This window comes from Suncus etruscus, chromosome 7 (genome assembly GCF_024139225.1).
Source record: "Suncus etruscus isolate mSunEtr1 chromosome 7, mSunEtr1.pri.cur, whole genome shotgun sequence".
Taxonomy (NCBI): Eukaryota; Metazoa; Chordata; class Mammalia; order Eulipotyphla; family Soricidae; genus Suncus; species Suncus etruscus.
Genome location: NC_064854.1, coordinates 53792081 through 53815519, shown reverse-complemented (window position 1 = coordinate 53815519; position 23439 = coordinate 53792081). Strand labels below are relative to the sequence as shown.

Genomic DNA, 23439 nt, shown 5'->3' with positions numbered 1-23439 from the left:
AGAGCGGTAGAGAGTTTGCCTTGCAAGCAGTGGACCAAGGGTGGTTCGAATCCTGGAATCCCATATGGTCCCACTCCCCCACCCCGTACCTGCCAGGAGCGATTTCTGTGCACAGAGCCAGGAGTAATCCCTGAGTGCCACCGGGTGTGGTCCAAAAACTAACAAAGAAAGAAATGGGTGTGTGTGCCTGTGCCTTGCATGTGAAAGCCCAGGTTTAATCCCCAGGATTAGTTCCCTGAACTACATTGTAGCACAGAAACATCCCAAAGAAAGTTCTCTATTTTCTTATAGCTCTCTCTAATTCAAGGAGTAAGGGTTGAATTAAAAACTGAACTACAGGGGCCGGAGAGCTAGCACAGCGGTTGGGCATTTGCCTTGCAATGTGGCTGACCCAGAACGGACCTGTGTTCGATTCCAGGCATCCCATATGGCCCTCCGAGCCTGTCAGGGGCGATTTCTTTTTTTTTTTTTTTTTTTTTTGGTTTTTGGGCCACACCCTGTGACGCTCAGGGGTTACTCCTGGCTATGCGCTCAGAAGTTGCTCCTGGCTTCTTGGGGGACCATATGGGGCACCGGGGGATCGAACCGCGGTCCGTCCTAGGTTAGCGCAGGCAAGGCAGGCACCTTACCTCCAGCGCCACCGCCCGGCCCAGGGGGCGATTTCTGAGCAGAGAGCCAGGAGGAATCCCTGAACGCCTGTGTCCCCAAAACCAAAAAGTAAATAAAAATTAAAAAATTACAATCTGGGCCCGGAGAGATAGCACAGCGGTGTTTGCCTTGCAAGCAGCCGATCCAGGACCTAAGGTGGTTGGTTCGAATCCCGGTGTCCCATATGGTCCCCTGTGCCTGCCAGGAGCTATTTCTGAGCCAGGAGTAACCCTGAGCAACGCCCGGTGTGGCCCAAAAACCAAAAAAAAAAAAAAAAAAAAAAAAAAAAAATTACAATCTGAGGGATTCTTATGGGATCAAATCCTGGTCACTATGTGCAAGACAAAAAAAAAACCTGGTACTATCTCTACGGCGCAAATTTTGTGTTTCCTTGAATCTCGGATTTGGGGGATATACATATTACACCGCCAAGGCCAGAATTTCCCTCCAGGAGCCTTTCAGACAAGACGCCCAAATCCCTCCCATTGATTCAATCAAGGCCCAGGCTGGGACTACTACAGCGGCGCTGCAGGCCTCAACCCGGCTCCTAGGCAACAGGAGACGCCGCGGGCGCCGTGGCCCCACCCCTTCCCCGGGGGCGCGCGCGCGGGAGAGGCCCCGCCCGGTGCGCATGCGCCACGACAGGCCACGCCCCCGGCGCCATTTTACTGCCGCTGCCGCCTCCATGCGAGACGCGCTGCGTCTGCCTCTCGTCAGTCTGTGAGGAAGGCCGTCGCCGCGGGCCGTTTATCGCAAGCCGCGCTTTCGGATATCGAGAAGCCGAGGTTGGTAAAGCAACGAGGGGTGTCGATGACGCCGTTTTGGGCTCTTCGGGGAGGGGATGCCCCGCGACCCTGCCGTGGGGTGGGGGAGGGGCGACGCGAGTGGGGGTTGGGCGCGCTGCCCCCCGCGCCCCGCTCTCTGGCTTTCCCACAGCCCTCCCGCTCTGAAGGCCTTTCCGAGGTCGCTCCCCCTTTCAGCCCGGCTAGTCCCCCCCCCCCAACCCGCGCCTAACGGGACTCGGGAGCCGCCGGACGAGCGGGTTCGGGGCGGCCGTGACGTCACCGGCCCGCTCTGCGCATGCGCGGAGCGTTTCGGAGCGCGGGGGGCGCGCTCTGATCGGGTCTGCGCATGCGCTTGGCGGTTCGGAGGGGGGGGGCCGCGCTCGAGCCTGGCCCGACCCCGCGGACAATAGGAAGGCGGCGGCCCTTAGGAGTTACCGAATCGTGCCCCGTTGCAGCCTGGTGGAGGGGAGCTAGTTGGGTAACGAACGATGACGGGTGGGGTTTTTTTTTGGGGGGCGGGTGGGTTGGATGTGGAGCCCTGAAACCGAAAGGAAAAGGAGGCCCAGCTGCAAACTGAACGAAGTGGGGGGGGGAGAAGGACACGGGTGTGGTGGACTAGTTTTGGGGGTATCTCAAGGTGGGGGGGCAATGGAATTTTAATGGGTCCTTAAGGAGTCTTCCTTACTCCCCTCCCCGAAATTTGGGGCTCTTGTGCCCCAAATTGTGCAGTTTATAATTTATTTGATCAGAACCCAAGGCTTCTCCGCCCGAGCGTATTCAATACCCCCACCTCGCTGTTCTCGGGTCAGGTTTTCCGTTTGGAGGCTCCCCGCGCGATTGAACCCTAGTCGGCCACGTGCAGAACTGGCGCCCTTCCTTCCTGCTTCGTTTCTCTGTCGGGCCCCTAGGGGGAGACGTCTTGATGCCCTGGCTTGACAAGAATACCAAAAAGATGCACCAATCAGAGATTTTTATTGGCAATAAATAGGACGAAAATAGCCTGCATGTCATCCCCGGTTGCCCACGTGCAAGGCAAACGCCCTACTGCTGAGTTTTCATTCCGGCCCAGGCCCTGTGTCCCCTTTTTGTTACTGTTTTATGGTTTTTGGGTCTCAGCCAGTGGCGTTCAGGGGTTACTCGGTTCAGGAATCGCTCCTGGCAGAATCTGGGGACCACTTGGGATGCTGGGATTCTACCTGTCCTGGATCTGCAAACGCCCTACCACTGCTAGCTCTCCACCTAGTGCCCCAGGCCCTGTGCTTTAGATTGTTTTGGGGGGCTTGGAGCATACTGTATGTACCTGGGAGAGAGTCGCCCGCCCCTGACCTGCATGGGAAACCTTTTGGGCTAGTTTTGTACCCTAAAGAGAAAAATGGGTAGGGGTTACACCAAATGGTGCTCAAGGCTTAGTTCAAAGGGTGTGTTGTTCCTACTGACTGGATAGATGATTGGGGGGAAGGGGCTAAGAAAAAAGGCATATTTGGATATTAGCATCTGACTGATAAGAGAATTATTTGAACCTTAGATGAGACTCACTAGGAGGAAGGAATTTGATCATATCCCTAAGGGCTTGCTTTTGAATTAATTATTCAGGGCGGGCACCTTCCTTCACTTCAACTTTGTAATCAGCTTTGTTATAATCCCTGGTCCTAGGCTTTAACAAACTCTGTGAGTAGCTTGAAAGTGGTTGATCTGATCCAGATAAGACACCGCAGTGAAGAAAAGGGTCCCCTGGTGGTCCTGGGTGGGTTTATACTTAAATCTGAACTGTTGGAATACAACACAGTGTTGCAAACCATTTAATACTTAAATTTGTTTTTAGATATCTCCATAGTAGGTGGCTTTAAAAATGCTTTCTGGTGCTGGGCTGGAATCCCAGCCCTTAATTGAAACATTCTTAATCTGAATTTTAAAATATGGTATTTACCACAAAATATTTGCCATTTTGACAGTTAAAGGATTTAAAACCCAAGATTCTTTCTGTCAAGGAGAGCTTCACCCTCTTTCTCTTCCTTTGATTTTCTTTTTAGGCCACACTCAGCATGTTCAGGGCTCATTCCTGGTTGAGAGTGCTTGACCATATCAGACTCCAGGTGGGCTGTGTGCAAGGCACCCTCCCCACTGTACTACCCAGCCCCCACCTCTTTATTTTTATTTTATTTTGGTTTTTGGACCACACCTGGCTGCACTCAAAAATCGCTCCTGGCGACCATAAGGGATGCTGGGATTGAACCAGATCTGTGCTGAGTTGGCCGCATGCAAGGCAAATGCTGTACTGCTGTGCTATCTCTCTGGCCCCCTACCATCTCTTTAATTTTAAGAAAAAGTCAATCACCTGTTTTTTTTGGGGGTGGGGTCACAACCAGCAGCGCTCAGGGGTTGCTCCTGGCTCTATGCTCAGAAATCGCTCCTGGCAGGCACGGGTGACTGTATGGGATGCCAGGATTCGAACCACTGACCTTCTGCTTGAAAGGCAAACGCCTTACCTCCATGCTATTTCTCCGGCTCCAGTCACCTGGTTATTTCTTTCCAGGATTCTTACCTTGATCTTTATATATCTTTTATGCTAGTTCATGTCAAATAATTGGAGTTTGGCGCCTGGTTTTTCTTAGAGCATCCCATATACTTTAATGTTACAGTGTTGGATATCATTTTAAATATAAGCATGATATAGTGCTCTTAATCTTGGTTTTCAGTAGTTTACCCTTTTTTGTTAATTTTTATCTTTTGGTTTTGGTTTTTTTGGGCCATACCAGGTGACACTAAGGGGTTACTCCTGGCTATGCGTTCAGAAATTGTTCCTGGCTTGGGGACCATATGGGATACTGGGGGATTGAACTGCGGCCTGCTACTTGCAAGGCAAACGTCCTACCACTTGCGCCACCACTCCAGTCCCAATTTCTAGCTTTTTTGCTCTTACAATGATGCTCCTTATAACCCCTTTTCCCCCCAGGTCTGAAGAGGACACTTGAATCATGGGTGACATTAAAAATTTTCTGTATGCCTGGTGTGGCAAAAGGAAGATGACTCCAGCTTATGAGATTCGAGCTGTTGGGAACAAGAACAGGCAGAAATTCATGTGCGAGGTACTGAAAGTATAATTTACAATGATGTGTTTATGGAGTGTCTTCTGGTGTGAAAAGAACAAAATTTGGGCTTTGTGGAGGGGGTTGTGTTGTTTGTTTGTTGGGCGGGTCACACCCGGCAACACTCAGGTTACTCCTGGCTCAATACTCAGAAATCGCTCCTGGCAGTCTCAGGGGGACCATTGGAGTGCCAGGATTCGAACCACTGTCCTTCGTGCAAGGCAAACGCCCAACTTCCATGCTATCTCCCCGGCCCCGAGTTGGTTTGTTTCATGTTTAGTCACCCCTGGGCCTAGCTCTAGCCCCTAGTACTTGCATGATAGCCAGCCCCATCAGCTTTCTGGCCCAGAGGACTGGATGTCGCATGAGACAGTTTTCCCCCCTCTCTTTAGCACACTGGCCCAAGTGTTCATGTATGTGTGACAGGTACTTGCCTCAATCTAGTCACATCTGGAGGTGCTGGGGGTCCTGCATGCAAGGCGAGTGCACCTGGACTATGGTTTTGGCCCTAGGACAGGGGTCTTCAAACTTTTTAAAGTGGGGGCCGAATTACGGTCCCTTAGAGAGATGGAGGGCCGGACTATATGAGCTACTAATTCCTACTCACACTGCACATATCTTATATAAATAAAATGAAAACCATTTATAAATAAACAGATCACGCACCAGTATTTCAATGGGATCTGTGGGCCTGCTTTTGGCTAATGAGATGGTCAATGTCTGGTTCCATATTTGTCACTGCCAGCTGTAACAAGTGATGCAAGTGGGCATCAGTTAATCTTGATCTGGTTGGAGATTTCAGATGTTTCATTCTTGAAAAAGTCTGTTCACAGGCATAAGTGCTACCAGAGATGGTTACCATTTTGAGTGCATGGTTCCTGATATTTGGATATACATTGAGTGTATATGCTGGCAGGTATATTGGCAACCAAACAGCGCTCACTCAGACTCCTCTGTGGGCCACAGTTTGAAGACCCCTGCCCTAGGATATTCTTGGGGGTGGGGTCACACCTGGCGCACTCCTATTGAGTGCAGGCACGGGATTTGAACCACCATCTCTCTTGGCTGCTTGCAAGGCAAATGTCCTACCGCTATGCTATCTTTCCCGCCCCTAGAATATTTATTGTGCTACTCCATTTACTTGTGAAATTATTTTCTTTTTTGGTTTTTTTGTCCACACCCAGTGATACTATGCATTCAGAAATCAGTCCTGGCTTGGGAGACCATATGGGATGCTGGGAATCAAACCCAGGTCCATCCTGGTAAGCCACCTGCAAGGCAGATGCCCTACCACTGCACTATCACTGCAGACCCTTGTTATGGATTATTTTCAACTGAACATTACTTTTTGTTAGGATCCATAGTCTTTTTTTTTTTTTTGGTTTTTGGGCCACACCCAGCGGTACTCAGGGGTTACTGCTGGCTGTCTGCTCAGAAATAGCTCCTGGCAGGCACGGAGGACCATATGGGACACCGGGATTCGAACCAACCACCTTTGGTCCTGGATCGGCTGCTTGCAAGGCAAACAACCGCTGTGCTATCTCTCCGGGCCCAGGATCCATGGTCTTCTTCCAACCGTGCCCAAGGTTACAAGATTTTTTATATAGGGAGGGGGGATTCTAGATTCTGATTATCTTTAAAATGGTTGGATGCTATCTAGAGTACCTATCGCTCCCTTGTGTCCTTTCCAGATAAGCACCTGGTATGGCCAGGTTGCTGGGACAGTGTTAATGGAAACTTAGGTTTGAGAAAGAAGCCTTAAATGTGGTCCTTTTTAAATGGCTTCCCTGGTTCAGAACTCAAAACCCTACACTTTTGATAGTCTGGTAGGTCAACTTTTCTTTTTTTTTTTTTTTTTTCTTTTGGGCCACACCCGGCGGTGCTCAGGGGTTACTCCTGGCTGTCTGCTCAGACATAGCTCCTGGCAGGCACGGGGGACCATATGGGACACCGGGATTCGAACCAACCGCCTTTGGTCCTGGATCGGCTGCTTACAAGGCAAATGCCGCTGTGCTATCTCTCCGGGCCCAGGTCAGCTTTTCTAATTAGAACATGTATCTTACTCGGCTTCACAATGTTAGTACAGGTTTGAAAAGTTGCATCAGCTGTCATCCAGTATTAATAGCTCCTATAGAAAGTGCTGAATACAGTGCCCAGAATATAGTACAGCAGTAGGGCATTTGCCTTGCATGCAGCCATCCCCTGGGTTCAATTCCTGGCATCCCATATGGTCCCCTGAATGCTGATGGGTGTGACCCCCCCAAAAAAAAGTACTGCATACAAGTGGAGAGTTAGTTCTTCGAGACATACAAAATTGGATTGGGAGGATTGAGGAGGTGAATGTAGCTTTGGAGTTGATCCCTGAGCTACCTCCCTGGTCCAAATATCAGTCTTTGATAGACCAATTTTGTTATACAGGAAGAGATAGAGTCCTACAAATAATAGTTTGGGGCTAACTCATACTGGATCCCTACCCATTAAATTCACATCTCTCTCTCTCTCTATCTCTCTCTCTCTTTGGTTTTTCGGGCCACATTCGTTTGACGCTCAGGGATTATTACTCCTGGCTAAGTGCTCAGGAATTGCCCCTGGCTTGGGGGGACCATATGGGAACCGGGGGATCGAACCGCGGTCCTTCCTTGGCTAGTGCTTGCAAGGCAGACACCTTACCTCTAGCGCCACCTCGCCAGCCTCTAAACTCACATCTCTTAATGGACTGTTGAATTGGAAATTTTTTTAATCTTGGTATTGCCCAAATTAATCTTTTTGTACGTTCTTTTTCTTGACTGATACAAGGTCCGAGTGGAAGGATTTAATTACACAGGCATGGGCAATTCCACCAATAAAAAGGATGCACAGAGCAATGCTGCCAGAGACTTTGTCAACTATCTGGTGCGAGTTAATGAAGTGAAGAGTGAAGAAGTCCCGGCTGTTGGGGTAAGTGCTTCTAGCCACACACTCGATAAATAAAGAGTCAGACTACTCCTGTGCTTATGGAGACCCAGGATGGTAGTCTTGTATTTTGTTTTGGGGGCACAGCCAGTGGTTCTCAGGGCAGCAAGAAGTGCCAGGAATCAAATCACATCTGCAAGGCAAATGCCCTCCCTCCTATACTGTACTCCCTTTAGCCCATGTTCTGTATTAAGCCAACATTACCTGGAATGTCTTCTATGATAGCAGTTTTTCTCATTCTCTGTGTATAGATGTTTTGCTTTTACCTTCATTCTTGAAAATATTTCCATCCAGGGAATAGTGGGGACCATTTTCCTTGACTTTTAAGCACTTTAATCTTTTTTTTTTTTTTTTTTTTGGTCACACCCTGGCAGTGCTCAGGGGTTACTCCTGGCTGTCTGCTCAGACATAGCTCCTGGCAGGCACGGGGGACCATATGGGACACCGGGATTCGAACCAACCACCTTTGGTCCTGGATCGGCTGCTTGCGAGGCAAACGCCGCTGTGCTGTCTATCTTTTTTCCTATTTAGATGTGTGGTCTTTTTCTCATCTAGATTCATTTTGGGTTTCGTTTTGTTTTTGACCATGATGTGACGAATTACCGTATTTTCTGGCTTTTATTTAGACTTCCTCTCTGACTCTGGTCAATCTGAGCAGGCTTTTTACAGTATAGATTCGGGTACAGAACATTGTATAATTTGCATGCATAAAAAGCCTGCTTTTTCGTGGCAGTATCCGGACAGTTTTGGTTTAGCGGCATATCAAAACTTTTCTCAGGATATCCTCGGCGTATAAGACGACCCCGATTTTCGGTTGACTTTTTTTTTTCTTTCCTCGTTTCAAAAGTCATCTTATATGTCGGAAAATACAGTAAATGGAAGTCAACAATTTTCTTGGTATTTATCCTGATCGGGCTTTTTTTTGTGTGTGTGTGTGTGGTTTTTGGGTCACACCCGGCAGTGCTCGGGGGTTACTACTGGCTCCATGCTCAGAAATCGCTCCTGGCAGGCTCAGGGGACCATGTAGGACGCAGGGATTTGAACCATGACTTTCTGCATGAAAGGCAAACGCCTTACCTCCATGCTATCTCTCTGGCCCCTCAACCCCTTTAACTGGCTATTCATTGTCTAACTAGATTTTGTAGTTTCTGCTTTTGGGTCACATGGTAGTGCTCAGGGATCACTCCTGGTAGGTACTGGGGCTCACATCCAGGTCAGCTATGTGCAAAGCAGGCACCCTCCCACTGTACTATCTTTGTTTGCCCCAGTCCAGCCCTATGCTTTAAGCCTGATACTTCGTGTGCTCTCAACCGTTTAAATTGAGAACTTTGAGCAGCACCCATCTGGCTTTCATATCCTTTATCCTCCACAGACTCTGCTTACTCCATCTTTTCTAACCAACTCCTTTGTCTTTTTCTGAATGCCCCTTAAGTTATTTTTCCCCTGCTAAAACCTCTCACTAGACCACTCAAGAGTCATAGCTGTTTGGATATAGTTTTGGATGCCAGACAATGCTCCATGGGGATATAGTCTCACCCTCCCTGCTACAACATAGACATGATTTCAGCAGATAAGACTCCCGCATTTGATGATCTCTGCATCTTGCCATATACAAAGTTTTCTGTCTGAAATGGGACTTTCCAGGATCACTGAAAACGATGCCAGTATTTGGGGGAAATGGGATGGGATATGTTCCTTAAGTACCCAAGTGGTGCTGCTTCTAGTGCAGAGAAAATACTGACTCTGCTCTTTGCCTTTGTCTCACAGATAGCCCCACCGCCACCTGTGCTCACTGATTCACCAGACTCCACTGGCAATGCTGCTGCTACTGCTGGTGCTGCTACTGCTGCTGCCACCACTACTGCCACCCCAGCTGCAGGGAGTGCTCCACCGCCCATGGGAGGCCCTCTCCCACCACACCTGGCTCTCCAGGCAGGTAAGGCTGTCATGTCACTGCTGTAGCATGAAATAATTAACGATGGGGCTGGATGGCGGTGGATGGCGATGGATTTCTTTCTGCCAACCCAGGCCACATGGCTTTGCAACCCCATTTAGCCGGTAGCATGAAATAATTAACGATGGGGCTGGATGGCGATGGATTTCTTTTTGCCACCCCAGGCCACATGGCTCTGCAACCCCATTTAGCCGGCAGGTTTCAGGCCCAGGTAATCGGCGTAATCACTCACTCACAGGCAGGCGTCAGGAAGCAACAACTTTATTCATGCCCTGTTCACCACATGTGTGTGGCCTACTCATAACCTTTCAAGCATTCAGCCATTCTAGGCTAGCCCTGCGTCTTAACTCACTTCAGCCATCTTCAGGGCCAATCCCCTGGCTCAGAGGTTTATCTATTCTTTCCAAGACCCCTCCCAGGAACCTCCCAGGAATGGGCCGGGTCTTGCAGGTAGGGTTACACCTACTATCCGGTTCCCAAGACCCCTCCCAGAAATGGGTGGGTTTTGGGTACACTACAACTGCTAGGCTCAAGAATGAGCCACTGGGGGGGGGGGAATAGCATGGAGGTAAGGCATTTGTCTTGCACGCAGAAGGACAATGGTTCAAATCCCGGCATCCCATATGGTCCCCGTGCCTGCCAGGAGTAATTCCTGAGCGCTGACCCAAAAACCAAAAAAAAAAAAAAGAATGGGGGGAGATAGCATGGAGGTAAGGCATTTGCCTTGCATGCAGAAGGACAGTGATTTGAATCCCGGTATCCCATGTGGCCCTGAGTGCTGCCGGGTGTGACCCAAGAAACAAAAAAGAATGAGCCACAGGGAACAGGGAGCCTTTGTGCGTGTACAATCTCAGATAGTTCCCTGTCTGAGAAATGCTGTTTCCTTAGCTTCGCAAGACTCCCCTTGATGTAGATACTGGCACAGGCCGGAACTTAGGATAAAAGGGCTTTAGAATTGGTCTTCCAACATAACTTCCACTGTGGAAGAGACTTTACCTCTTGGGTCCAGGTTCCCCTGTGGTCTTCATAACCAGCATTTGGGTATGCTGTGTCCACAAGCTAGGCCTGTATTGACCATGGAACCCAGTGTTGATGAAAAGAGAAGAATGATCTACCGCAGCTGAGAGTATCCTCATGTAGTGCTCTTTCCACTGAGTCCTTGGCATCGAGTCTTCCTTTCCTGGCCTTTCTCAGTAGCTCCCTGTGACTGTTGCCAGTACCTTGGTTAGCCAAGAAGCAGTGCCCTGGGCTCATTGCTGGCACTTGCCCCCAGTGTTGGAGTCACGGCCCCTTATCCAGGAATTGCTGCCTAGATGTCAAAGTGCTCGGCCTGATCCAGTGATGAGTGTGCTTGTGCTTTCACGTCATACTTCTGATTATCCTGAGAATGTCATTTTTTTTTTTTTCACACAGAAAACAATTCTGCAGCAGGGTCCTCTGGCTATGGTCCTCCTGTGCCTCCCTGGGACAGGTCTCCTACCAACATGAAGGATTACTACTCAAAAAAGGAAGAACAGGAAGTCCAAGCGGTGAGCATCTCCCCCCCCCCTCGTGCTTGTCCTGGGCATGTGTTGTTTTAGGGCTCAGGTGGGCCATAGTTTCTGGCACAATTGGAGCATTAAAACAGGTGCCAGGCAATCACTAATGGTCGCTCAGGAATACTTCCATTGTGTTAAACTTAGCTTCTTGGTAAATGGGGCTGACCTGTGTAATTCACACAAATTGGGGTGCTGGAAGGGAAGAAGACCAGTGTGGCTTGTGCGTCTGAAAGCGCCAGGGTCATGATGTGTGCTCCATGATTTCTTTAAAACAGTGGCAAGTTGGGGCCGGGAAGGTGGCGCTAGAGGTAAGGTGTCTGCCTTGCAAGCGCTAGCTTAGGACGGACCACGGTTTGATCCCCCGGCGTCCCATATGGTCTCCCCAAGCCAGGGGCGATTTCTGAGCTCATAGCCAGGAGTAACCCCTGAGCGTCAAACGGGTGTGGCCCAAAAACCAAAAAAAAAAAAAAAACAAAACAAAAAAAACAGTGGCAAGCATGCCAGCTCAGTTTTGCCTAGAAACTTATAAACAGCATGGTCTTGTTCCTGTACTACCAATATGCAGGAAAGAACAGAACTTTTCTTGGTCTCATTTCATTATCATTGATTCAACAGACTCTGGAATCTGAAGAAGTGGACTTAAATGCTGGACTTCATGGAAACTGGACCTTGGAAAATGCGAAGGCTCGTCTGAACCAGTATTTTCAGAAAGAGAAGATCCAGGGAGAATATAAGTACACCCAAGTGGGCCCTGATCACAACAGGTTTGCGTGCTTCACACTCCCTCATGGCCTGCTCGGCGCCTTTGTGGACCCTTCGCTTCCTTTTTGTCTGGTAGCTGGTTCTCTTGGTGGCTTAGCTGTGACTCGGTGGCAGATGAGAAATTACTTGATTTTGGCCGTGTGATTTGTCGTGGTTGCCTTCCTGGGCGCGAGTTGAACTGTGCCAGAACGTCTGCCCAGAGCTGCTGGGCCTGCTGTGTCATGAGACCTGCATGGTCCTGGCAGGAATCGGAGAGATCCAAGTCCGAGCCACGAGTGCTGGTTTGTCTGCTCGCCTGGCAAACCAGCAGCAGTGGCGGGTGTGTTCTGTGGTGTAGCAGGCAGTGCGGTTTCCTGTGGTGATGTGGTGCGGTGGTAGATTGGTGGCCTGGCCGGAGAGCCGTGTGTCTGTGCAGGTTCAGAGGGCTCTGTCCAGCTCGTGCTGGCCTGACTCTTGGCTTGGGCGTGTGGCCACCGTTAGTTTGGTTCCATCTCTGCGGTTGCAGAGGGGTCAGAGTGACAGTATGTTTCTCAGCCTGCTTGCTGTTCTCCTGAGAGCGTTCCAGGGTGTAGTAATTATTACTCCCAGGACTGGCTCAAACGGATTAGACTCTTCCGGGGGGCACCGTGTTTCCACTGGAAGAGGGAGGGCAGGTTAAATGATGAAAATTGGAATGATTTAATTTGATGCCCTTCAATAAACATGAAATCAATTCTTCAAAACACATGAAAAAATAATTGGAAATCAAAAAACCAATCCTCCTTGGGTTCTGCATTCAGCAACCCAAAAGCCAATGAATAAGAACCACAGTTTGGCCTGGTGGTCTAAAGGCTGCTTGGAGCATGTTTGCCTCTGCTTCCTTCATTTCCGTTCCATCCTGAATTCTCATCCTCAGTTCTGAGATCAGACTCTTAGTAGAGTCCTCCAGAGGCTGTAACAAAGATACTGATTAGTTTTCCAAAATGATCTGTCCATCTGAACTAAAGTGCTTGATGGCATTAAGAAATTAAGTATCTGGGGGCCAGAGAGATCGGACAGGGGTTCAGTCATTTGCTTGGCATGTGGCTGACCCCAATCCCATTCCTGGCACCCACGTGGTCCCCCAAGCACAGCCAGGAGTTAACCCCCTGAGCTCTGCTGGGTGTGGCCCCAAAGCAAAAAGAAATACCTGGTGTCCTGCCTGGCGCTTGTTATTTCTTGATTGTCATTATTGACTTGTAGAAGAATTCAGGATGTGACACTGAGTGGGGGAAGTGGGGCTGCACAGCTCCTCATATGTCCTTTCTTTAAAGGCATAAAGACAGCAACACCAGAGGTCTGTGTTCAGACACATGTGCTGCTGCTTAGGCTGAACTAAGCAATCACATGGGAGACTATTGTAAACTGATTTCTGGTGTCGCTGTTCCCCCTAGGTGGAGGAGGATGAGATTGGGTGCTGACTTTAAGCCTGGCTGAGAAACATACTGGCAGCGGTGGCATTAATGAAAGGGTGGATGTTGTTTCCCTGAAAGCCAGTGGCCTTTGACCCCCGAAGCCGCTGTGCCTGAAGGTCAGTTCTCCAGAGTTCTAGGAAGGAGCCTAACATTCCTTTGTCCTCCAGCCTCACCTAACCTTCTATTCACAGCACAAAGGCAAGATTAGAATGTGCCTGAGCAGTGGAAGGGTCAGAAAGCCAGGAGGCCTGGTTGACAAAGAAAGGACAGTTTGCCTTTGTATCAACCTAAATTCATTTTTGAGAATCTACTAGCGATTTTTAAGCTTTCAGGTTCCAAAGTGTTGAGTCTGCTGGGACCTAATTTAAATCAATACAATTGATTATAAATTAGCTAGGGTTTTTTTTTTATTGTTGTTTTTGTTTGTTTTTTTTTGTTTTTAATGCTGATGGGCTACTTCCAACTGCAGGCAGATCCTAGAAGCCCGCCTGAGTGCCCCCGGCCCATGCTTGTCTGTCCCTGTGTGTGTGTGTGTGTGTGCCTGCTTTGTATATTTAGCTTTTCAACATCCAGGCATGTATGGCCCGTGCAAAGGAATCATAAGGTAATTGCGAGTATGACAAGTTTCAGGCTTGTTCTATTTTTCTGCCTCAAACTAAAGTGGGAAATGTTCTAGCTATTTGGATTTCCTTTAGCCTTTGGAATAAGAAAGTAAGTAAAAGCAGCTCCAGAAACCCTTACCTGTTCTCTTCAAGAACAACTGGCTCATCAACTTTGATTGTCGCTATCTTGTACCATGTTATATATTACTTGAGGTTTACGTATTTCGTTTGGTCTAGGATCGAACACAAATGGTCATTGTGGTTTTTTGCTTGGATTTGCCTAAATAGTTGAGAAGCCTGCCCAATTTGAGAGTCCTGAATTTCATAATTCCACAGTAATTTCATAATTTCTAATCTTGTTGTATGTTGTTACAGGAGCTTTATTGCAGAAATGACCATTTATATCAAGCAGCTGGGCAGAAGTAAGTTCCACTGCTTCCCTGATACTGATTTACGGGTGTCATAATTGTACCGGGTGGTCAGCAGCCTTATGCATGGGATAGCATATAGGATGTTTTAGGATAACAGTGCTTATATGAATTGGATCTAATGTGCTTGTAAGAATAGGACGAGAGAAATACTTTAAAGGGGGAACTATGGCTGGCCAACTTGGCATCCCCCAGAGGCAAACATTTTTGTCTTATCTTGTTTGTATTTTAATTTTTTTATTTTGGCTTTTGGGCTACACCTGGTGGCACCCAGGGGTTTCTCCTGGCTCTACACTCAGAAATTGCTCCTGGCAGCCTCAGGGGACCACATGGGATGTTGGAGATCTAACCCAGGTCTACTGTGTGCAAGGCAAATGCTGTGCTATCTCTCTGGCCCCATATATCTTTTTTTTTTTTTTTTTGGTTTTTGGTTTTTGGGCCACACCCAGCGGTGCTCAGGGGTTACTCCTGGCCGTCTGCTCAGAAATAGTTCTTGGCAGGCACGGGGGACACCGGGATTCGAACCAACCGCCTTTGGTCCTGGATCAGCTGCTTGCAAGGCAAACGCCCTCCGGGCCCTGGCCCCATATATCTTAAGATAAAGCCAGGTAGAGAGTGAACATCTGTCCTGCTGCCATACACTACCACCTCCCCACCCCCTCAGAAAAAGCTTACCAAGAGAAAAATTTGATGATACAGGGATTAGACTCTTGCATGAGAAGTACAGGTAGATTAAGGGAGAGCTATATGATGGGGCAGCATCACATTTTAACTTTGTTCTTTTAGCGGGGCGGAGTTTTGGGTCACACCTCACATTGCTCAGGGGTTACTCCTGGCAGGCTCGAGACCATATGGGATGCTGGGATTCAAACCACCGTCCTTCTTTTCAGCAAGGCGAAAGCCCTACCTTCATGCTATCTCTCTGGCCCGATTCAAATCTTTAAATGAATCATCAGCTGGTGTTTCTATTTAAGATAAACCTAAGACTTTAAAAATAAGTTGATTTGGGGCCAGAGTGATAGTACAGCATATGAGCAATACTACACTTTATATAATGACTGCCTTGGGTTTGAATCCCAGGCATACCATATGGTCCCCTGAACATTGCAGGTGTGGCCACAGTATAAATTGCTCTGGATTGAATGTTAAGGGAAAAGGATAAAGATTAATTGACTTCTATCCATCTGTTGATCAGAGCATAAGAATTGATTTCCATAATATGGCTACTTAGACAGGAAGGTATCTAGGTCCAGAGAGAACACATGTCTTGCATGTAGCCAGCATGATCCCCAGCATCCCGTAATTGTCCCCTGGGCCCCTCCAGGAGTGATTCCTGAATACACAATCAGAAGTAATCAACCCCTGATCACCATTGTGTATGGCACAAAAAGAAGGTAATCTGTATACTTTCTTTGTTTTGTTTTTTTTTTGGCTTTTTGGGCCACACCCGGCGTTGCTCAGGGATTATTCATGGCTGTCTGCTCAGAAATAGCTCCTGGCAGGCACGGGGGACCATATGGGACACCGGGATTTGAACCAACCACCTTTGGTCCTGGATAGGCTGCTTGCAAGGCAAACACCACTGTGCTATCTCTCCGGGCCCTTTTTTTTTTTTTTTTTTTTTAACCACCACAACCATCAGTTTTGGGGGCTAGGAGGAACAACTTCGCACGGCCCCCCGGGCTGCCAGAGAAGCAGAGGAAAAAAAAACCTGAAACCCCTTACTGGGGGGGATCGCTCCCCGAGGGGAGGTGGGCAGAGGACAAACAACCCAGACCCCGAGGAGGGAGAGGGTAGGAGCCCATTTCAGCCTCGAGCTGCCTCGCCACTTAGGGCCAGACCACTGGGCACCGGACGCTCCCCCCCAACCCCCAGGAGTGAGAGCCCTTGACATGCAGGGGGGGTGAGGGAGGGCAGCGTGAAGCCTCAGTCACCAGGTCACCTGCAGCAGTGAAGATGCGCCTTGCGTGCCTCCAAGTCCTCAAGGCAACCGCGGCCAGGACAGGGCAGATGCTGGCGCACAGGGTCCAGGCGGAAGCGAGGGAACAAGTCCTCAAGACATGCCTGGCTCCCTGCACACACCCGGGTAGAGGCAGCAACCATCCTGTTCCCTGCTGTGGGAAGCCATTGAGAGAGAGTGTGTGTCAGCTTTATTTTTTTTCTAAAGCTGGATTATTTTCTGTTAATGATTTCTTTGAGGATATGCTTATTTCCGTTTAATGCCACATAAGCAAGCTGACAACAGTCATTTGGTCAAATGCAGCCTGCTCTCTGTTAGAAATAACCTTCCTAAAAAAAAAAAAAAAAGAAATAACCTTCCTGCTGGGAAGGTATGGGAAAGAGACCATGTAGCACTGGAATGACTTGGATTCTTAATTAGCTTGTAATTAAGTTGCTCAGTGTGTAATTGACAGACTAATTGTTGGAGGGTTAGCACATAGCATGGAAAGGAACATCAAGCCTGACTGTTTACAGACAGATTTTTTTTTTTTTTTTTTTTTGTGGTTTTTGGGTCACACCCGGCAGTGCTCAGGGGTTACTCCTGGCTCCATGCTCAGAAATTGCTCCTGGCAGGCACGGGGGACCATATGGGACGCCGGGATTCGAACCGATGACCTTCTGCATGAAAGGCAAACGCCTTACCTCCATGCTATCTCTCCGGCCCCTACAGACAGATTTTGTACCTTAACATTCTCTTGATTTCGTTTATCCTTTGGTCACCCTCCTAGGGATTTTTGCACGAGAGCATGGGTCAAATAAGAAGCTGGCAGCCCAGTCCTGTGCCCTGTCACTTGTCAGACAGCTCTACCATCTTGAAGTGATTGAAGCTTATTCTGGACTCACCAAGAAGAAAGAAGGAGAGACAGTGAGTCTTTAGCTGTCAGAGCCCAGAGAGCTGCTGGAGGGTTTGGCATGTGATTGGACCCTATACCACTTACAGCCCTACTGATGGCCTGGGCTGGCGGGTTGCTGTACTCTAGCTGGATAGGAGTGAGGCAGACTAGAGAGCCTACTAATAGGAAGAGTGCAGGCCCCAAGTTAACCTCTATGCTCAGAGGCCCCCACTCCCAATGGTATTCATGGACATTGTCTTGTAGGTGGAGCCTTACAAAGTCAACATCTCTCAGGATCTAGAGCACCAGCTACAAAACATCATTCAGGAGCTGGATCTGGAGATCCCGCCCCTGGTAAGCACCTGACGCTAGAACTCACCTTTCCATGTCACATCTAGGCCCAGGGAAGTGTCTGAATATCTTTGTTTTTCTCTTTATGTTAATAGCCAGAGGATCCTTCAGCGCCTGTTGCACTCAATCTTGGTAAATTGGCTCACTTTGAGCCAGCCCAGCGCCAGAACCAAGTGGGTGTGGTGCCTTGGTCCCCACCACAGTCCAACTGGAACCCGTGGACGAGCAGCAACATTGACGAGGGACCCCTCGCTTTTGTGAGTACTGACTCCTTGAGGCCAGATTGGGGTGTTTGATTTTTTTTTTTAACCTGGTGGAACGAAAAAGTATTCTGGTTGGCAATGGAATTCTCTGCTTTTGAGTGTGGCCTTGCCCTTTTTTAGGCTACTCCGGAGCAAATCAGCATGGATCTCAAGAATGAGCTCATGTACCAGTTGGAGCAGGATCGGGACTTGCAGGCAGTAAGTCTGTGGTGTGTTCTAGAAGGCACTTTGGGGCTTTCAGGAAGGCAGAAAAGGGCAGTGAAGAAGCAATGGTTCTTCCTGGAGGGAAGGTTGAAGGCATCATTGAACTGCTTATTTCTACTTAGCACCAATAGTTGTGCTTCGGTTAAAAGCCTGGAATTCTTTGTGAGTGAAAGTGAAGTGTTTGGGGTATACAACTTTTTTTTTAGGACTGGAGCAATAGCATAGCGAGTAGAACTTTTGCCTTTTAGGTGGCCTACCTCCTGGGTTCACTCCCTAGCATCCCATATGGTCCTCTAAGCCTGCCAGGACTGACCCCTGATGGTCACCAGTATAGTCCAACCAAGTAATACAGTTTTTGGAAGGGGCCCACACCCAGCAGTGCTCAGGAGTTACTCCTACTCTGCTTCTGAGCACACTTGGCAGGTTCGGGGAACCATATGGGATGCGTGGATGAACCTAGGTTGTCTGCATGCAAGGCAAATGTCCTACTGCTGTGTTATCGCTCTGTCCCCAGAAATACAGCTGTATAGTGCTTTCATAATACTTCAAAAAGAGGGAAAGATCATATAGGGATGTTGGGGGAGAGAAGGAAGAAAATAGGGTAGGACAGAAGCCACTGGGATGGTTAGTTTATGTGTTTTGAGGGGGAAAAATTAGAAATTATGTGTTTGTTGTACTAAACCTTTTGGTAAGGATTAAGTTACCCAGAAATGGCAAATATAAAGATGTTTGCATCTGCTGCTGTTGGTAGAAATCTGAGTTGTCTTATTTTTTCCGGCTACAGGTTTTGCAAGAGAGAGAATTACTGCCTGTGAAGAAATTTGAGAATGAAATTCTGGAAGCAATTAGTCAAAATTCAGTTGTCATTATTCGAGGTGCTACTGGCTGTGGGAAAACCACTCAGGTGCCTCAGTTCATTCTAGACGAGTTTATCCAGAGCGACAGAGCGGCTGAATGCAATATTGTTGTGACTCAGGTAGGGGCCACAGTTGATGTTCATAGTGGAGAGAATAAGTATATGTTCCCTATTTGTTCGTTTGCCAACCTCACCTCCATCAAGGTAGAGGATAAAGCACCAAGAGGCAGGAGAAATTGGGGCCTATGGTGAAGCTTCCTTTTCAGTGTCTGCTGTAGAATTAAGTGGTAATTTTACTGCATCCTTCAGGGATGTTTGTTTTGGTTTTTGGGTCACACCCAGCAGCGCTCAGGGGTTACTTCTGGCTCTACACTCAGAAATCGCTCCTGGCAGGCTTAGGGGACCATATGGGATGCCAGGATTCAAATTACTGTCCTTCTGCATGAAAGGCAAACGCTCTACCTCCATGGTATCTCTCGGGTCTCATGGATGGTTTTTTTTTTTTTACTAGAACTTCCTAAAGGTGATTCCTGTAACTGCACTGAGAGTCACTTCTCTTTCCCTTCTCAGCCCCGGAGAATTAGTGCTGTGTCTGTGGCAGAGCGAGTCGCATACGAGCGGGGAGAGGAGCCTGGGAAAAGCTGTGGCTACAGTGTGCGTTTCGAGTCCGTCCTTCCCCGCCCGCACGCCAGCATCATGTTCTGCACTGTGGGTCAGTGACTGCTTATTCTGCTTTTTTCTCTGGGCTGCTGGAGTGCTGTGATTCAGAAAGCTCAGTGATCACCAACTGAATGGCAGGTGCCATCCACAGCACCTCCTGCTGTATGTTGCTCAGAAAGACTAACCGTCTGAGATTGCTCGATTTCTGTCTTTCTGTATTTAGTAGCACAACAAACACTCACTCTCCCCTAAAATGCTACCAGAGCCTGAGTATCTGAAGAGAGTTCTTTGTGCCATTTTCATGATTCCGATTTGAATCACCACAACCTGGTTCGGTTTCTTTTCCAGGTGTGCTCTTGAGGAAATTGGAGGCAGGCATCCGTGGAATCAGTCACGTGATTGTAGATGAAATCCACGAGAGAGACATTAACGTGAGTACCGCAAGGTGGTGCCTTGACTGAAGTAGTTGTAGTAGCATGGAGTTTAAATTACTGTGTTCTTTTGGGGGGCCAGATGGGGGAACTATTACTGTTTAAAACCGAAAAAATGAGCACATTAGAACTTGGGTGGGGCCATGGTAATCTTTGGCTTTGGCCTGTTTGGTCCCAAACAAAGAAAGCATTAAATGGTTCCTTTCTCTGAAAGATTTTCATGTCTGGACTATTTGTCTCTCTAAACCATGTAGTATATACTCTCCACATTATAAAATGTTAATAGATAGAAAATGCCTTTGCAGAAGCTTTTTAGGTGGTGGTGTTGTTTTTGTTTTAACACCTAAGTTAGTCACTTTATGTGGGAAACTCAGGAATTTATGGTGAATTATAGAATAAATAATAGAATTGGCAATTATCCTTCCTTGAATCCAATAGCATTCTTTTGGCAGGTATGCTCACGTTACTCCTGGCAAGCTCAGGGAATCATAATGGAATGCCAGGGATCTAATCTAGGTCGTTCGTGTGCAAGGCAGATAGATGCCCTACCTGCTATGCTATCGTTCGGCCCAACATTTATTTTTTTTAATCCATTATTATGGTACTGTAGTTGCTGTCCTCCAGACTCCAAATACTACAACCAAACCAATCCCCACCTCACCCCATGACTAAAACTTAATTTCACACATATAGTGGAAAACACTAGGACTTTTGTTGTACCGTTTCTCATTCACACGAGCTTGATGCAGTACTTGGCTTGTTTGATTTGGTAGACTGACTTCCTCTTGGTCGTGCTGCGGGATGTGGTTCAGGCCTACCCCGAAGTTCGCATTGTTCTCATGTCTGCTACTATTGACACCACCATGTTCCGTGACTATTTCTTCAATTGCCCCATCATTGAAGTGTATGGGAGGACTTTCCCTGTACAAGGTAGGCGTTGTTGGGGTGGGGGATCTTTTACAAGGTTTCATCTCACTGGCATTGGGAGCAATAGTTTAAAAGATGTTTTAAATACAGGCCAAATTACAATAGCAAGTAGAGCCATAGCGTCCTTTGAGGTAGTCTCTGATAATAGTTTATTTAGAGGACATGCTTTTCACTTGTCCTGTTGAAATATCCTGGGGATCTACATGAAGCCACATGGCCCCTGGATGAGAAAAGCTGCTCTAGTAGCCTGGCTAAAAAAGTGAATTCTGACCTTGTGTGAGAAAGCTGTGAAGGATACTATGTAGGTAGAAAGTGGTGTTTAGGGCCCGGAGCGGCGTTTGCCTCGCAAGCAGCTGATCCAGGACCAAAGGTGGTTGGTTCGAATCCCGGTGTCCCATATGGTCCCCCGTGCCTGCCAGGAGCTATTTCTGAGGAGACAGCCAGGAGTAACCCCTGAACATCGCCGGGTGTGGCCCAAAAACAAAAAACAGAAAGTGGTGTTTAATGCTCCAAAACAAGTGTTACTCTAGCTTACAGGATAATTTTGAGAATTAGTTGTGTTACTCTTGGGTGGGGAATTCAGAAAGACGACATAATGGGGCCCTGGCCACTGTCAAATTAAGGTTTAGATGTGGGCAGAGTGTGATGGGGAACAAGATGTGACGGTTGTGTGGTATTGGGTCAGGGGACTTCCCAGCAGTGCCAGAAGAAAGGGGGAGGAAGTGTGAGCTTATTTAAAGAAAATTTGGGGGAGAGGAGGATACAAGGTTACTGGAACATTGTTAATTGTCAATGCTGGGACAGTTGGTACCATAGAAACCACCGATACCTTATCTTAGAATCCTAAGGATGCAAGAAGTGTCCATGGTCTAGGTCAGTGGTTGGCAACCTGCGGCTTGCGAGCCACATGTGGCTCTTTATACTTTTAATTTGGCTTTTCTGTCTAGGTGTTTGTGGGTGTGGCCCAAAAACAAACAAAAAAAAAAACAAAGACAATGGGCTGAGTCCAGCCAAGCATCTCAGGGCTGTTGATCTGAGTGTTCCCTTCTTCTCACTGGCCCTCCTTCCAGGGACTGAGTAAAACAAGCTTATTTGATGCTCATTTGGGGAACATGTTCAAGAGCCCTTACTATCCTAGACCCAAGAGATGGGTCACTTTTCACAGGAATTCCACTCAGTCCCCTTAAAGGGTGCTCAGGCATGTGAGCTGTGTGTCTAAGCTCCAGTGCTAGGGCAACTTTGCTTGGAAAGTGCCTATTGCTCACCTACCCCTGTCCTCACAGAGTACTTTCTGGAAGACTGTATTCAGATGACCCACTTTATTCCTCCACCCAAAGACAAGAAGAAGAAAGACAAGGATGATGATGGTGGTGATGAAGATGATGTAAGTGAATTTCTTAGAGAATGAAATTATTCTGGGAAAAATTAGTATTTCTGAAAGGAGTGCTTTGTAGTCAAAGGATACTAAAAAGCACAGCAGGCTTAGAAACTAAGTTATGTTTGTCTTTGGATTAAGCAGTATATTTCATCCCTAAAAAGTTCATGATGAAAAAAAGTTCATGATAAGTCAGAAGCTCTTTTTAAACCATGAGTCAAGCTATCTGTTGGCATGTGTGGCAAAGATCACTGTTCAAGCTTTGCCACTCTGAAGGTCTGAGTGCTACATGCACAGTGATGGACAGGTCTTAACGAAGTTTCCTGGAGATCCATGTCTGCAGGGACACTTGGAGGCCATGTCTGTGGCTTGGGTTAAATATATGACTTGAGTGAAGGAGCAACGAGTACAAAACAGAGTAAGAAGGGGAGGATTACAGCAAAGGAATAGGGAGGCAATGTCTATGGTGCCTGGGTGATGGCAGTGGCTGATGCAAATAGATGCCCCCTTAAGCACAGGCACTACATGACATAACTCTGGGCCAAGCCAGGCACACCCAGTGGTTATAGAAGCAGAACTGCTTAGTTTTAGTCTGTTTTAGGGATCCCTCCTGACGGGCTCAAGGACATGGGATTGAACCAGGGTCAGCTCTGGGCACAGCCAATGCCTACACACTTACTCTATTATTCTGGCTCCATGATTTTAGTCATTGTTCAGTGGGGGGAAGTATTTGTCTAATCAGAAAAAAATAGGTGGAAGGTTCTGTTGTAAGGAGGCATTAAATTTCTATAGAATGTGTCGAGTTATTAAAGGCATTTTTGTATATCCATTAGTTGAAAATAAAGGGCAAATCAAAAAGAATTTTGCTCTAATAATGTTTTGTGTTCTGTTGTAAGGAGGCATTAAATTTCTATAGAATGTGTCGAATTATTAAAGGCATTTTTGTATATCCATTAGTTGAAAATAAAGGACAAATCAAAAAGAATTTTGCTCTAATAATATTTTGCTGTTTCTTTGCTCAGGCAAACTGCAATCTGATCTGTGGTGAAGAGTATGGCCCAGAAACGAAGATGAGCATGTCTCTGTTGAATGAGAAAGAGACTCCTTTTGAGCTCATCGAGGCTCTTCTTAAATACATCGAGACACTTAACGTTCCTGGCGCCGTGTTGGTTTTTCTGCCTGGCTGGAATTTGATTTATACCATGCAGAAGCATTTAGAAATGAATTCACATTTTGGTATGGGTCTCTTAGTTCTCATGAATCTAAAAACAAAAGCATACTACAAGATTTTGTAAATTGATACATGTGTTGGCAAGCTAGAGAGAAATAGAGGGCTGGAGCACATACTTG

The 23439-nt window shown here is 47.5% G+C and overlaps 1 protein-coding gene across 1 annotated transcript in view; it reads left to right on the top strand.

The window, feature by feature from the left end:
• Positions 1–1310: 1310 nt before the first annotated feature.
• DHX9 (DExH-box helicase 9) overlaps positions 1311–23439 on the top strand; it is a 30816-nt gene continuing 8687 nt past the window's right edge. The window contains exons 1-17 of the mRNA XM_049776414.1: positions 1311–1433; positions 4387–4519; positions 7316–7456; positions 9239–9407; positions 10839–10954; positions 11579–11727; positions 14136–14182; positions 16918–17054; positions 17287–17376; positions 17469–17630; positions 17757–17834; positions 18625–18816; positions 19267–19408; positions 19705–19787; positions 20561–20717; positions 21998–22098; positions 23112–23325. Coding sequence (XP_049632371.1) covers positions 4409–4519; positions 7316–7456; positions 9239–9407; positions 10839–10954; positions 11579–11727; positions 14136–14182; positions 16918–17054; positions 17287–17376; positions 17469–17630; positions 17757–17834; positions 18625–18816; positions 19267–19408; positions 19705–19787; positions 20561–20717; positions 21998–22098; positions 23112–23325 — 2089 coding nt within the window. The 5' untranslated portion in view covers positions 1311–1433; positions 4387–4408. The remainder of the gene's footprint in view (positions 1434–4386; positions 4520–7315; positions 7457–9238; positions 9408–10838; positions 10955–11578; positions 11728–14135; positions 14183–16917; positions 17055–17286; positions 17377–17468; positions 17631–17756; positions 17835–18624; positions 18817–19266; positions 19409–19704; positions 19788–20560; positions 20718–21997; positions 22099–23111; positions 23326–23439) is intronic.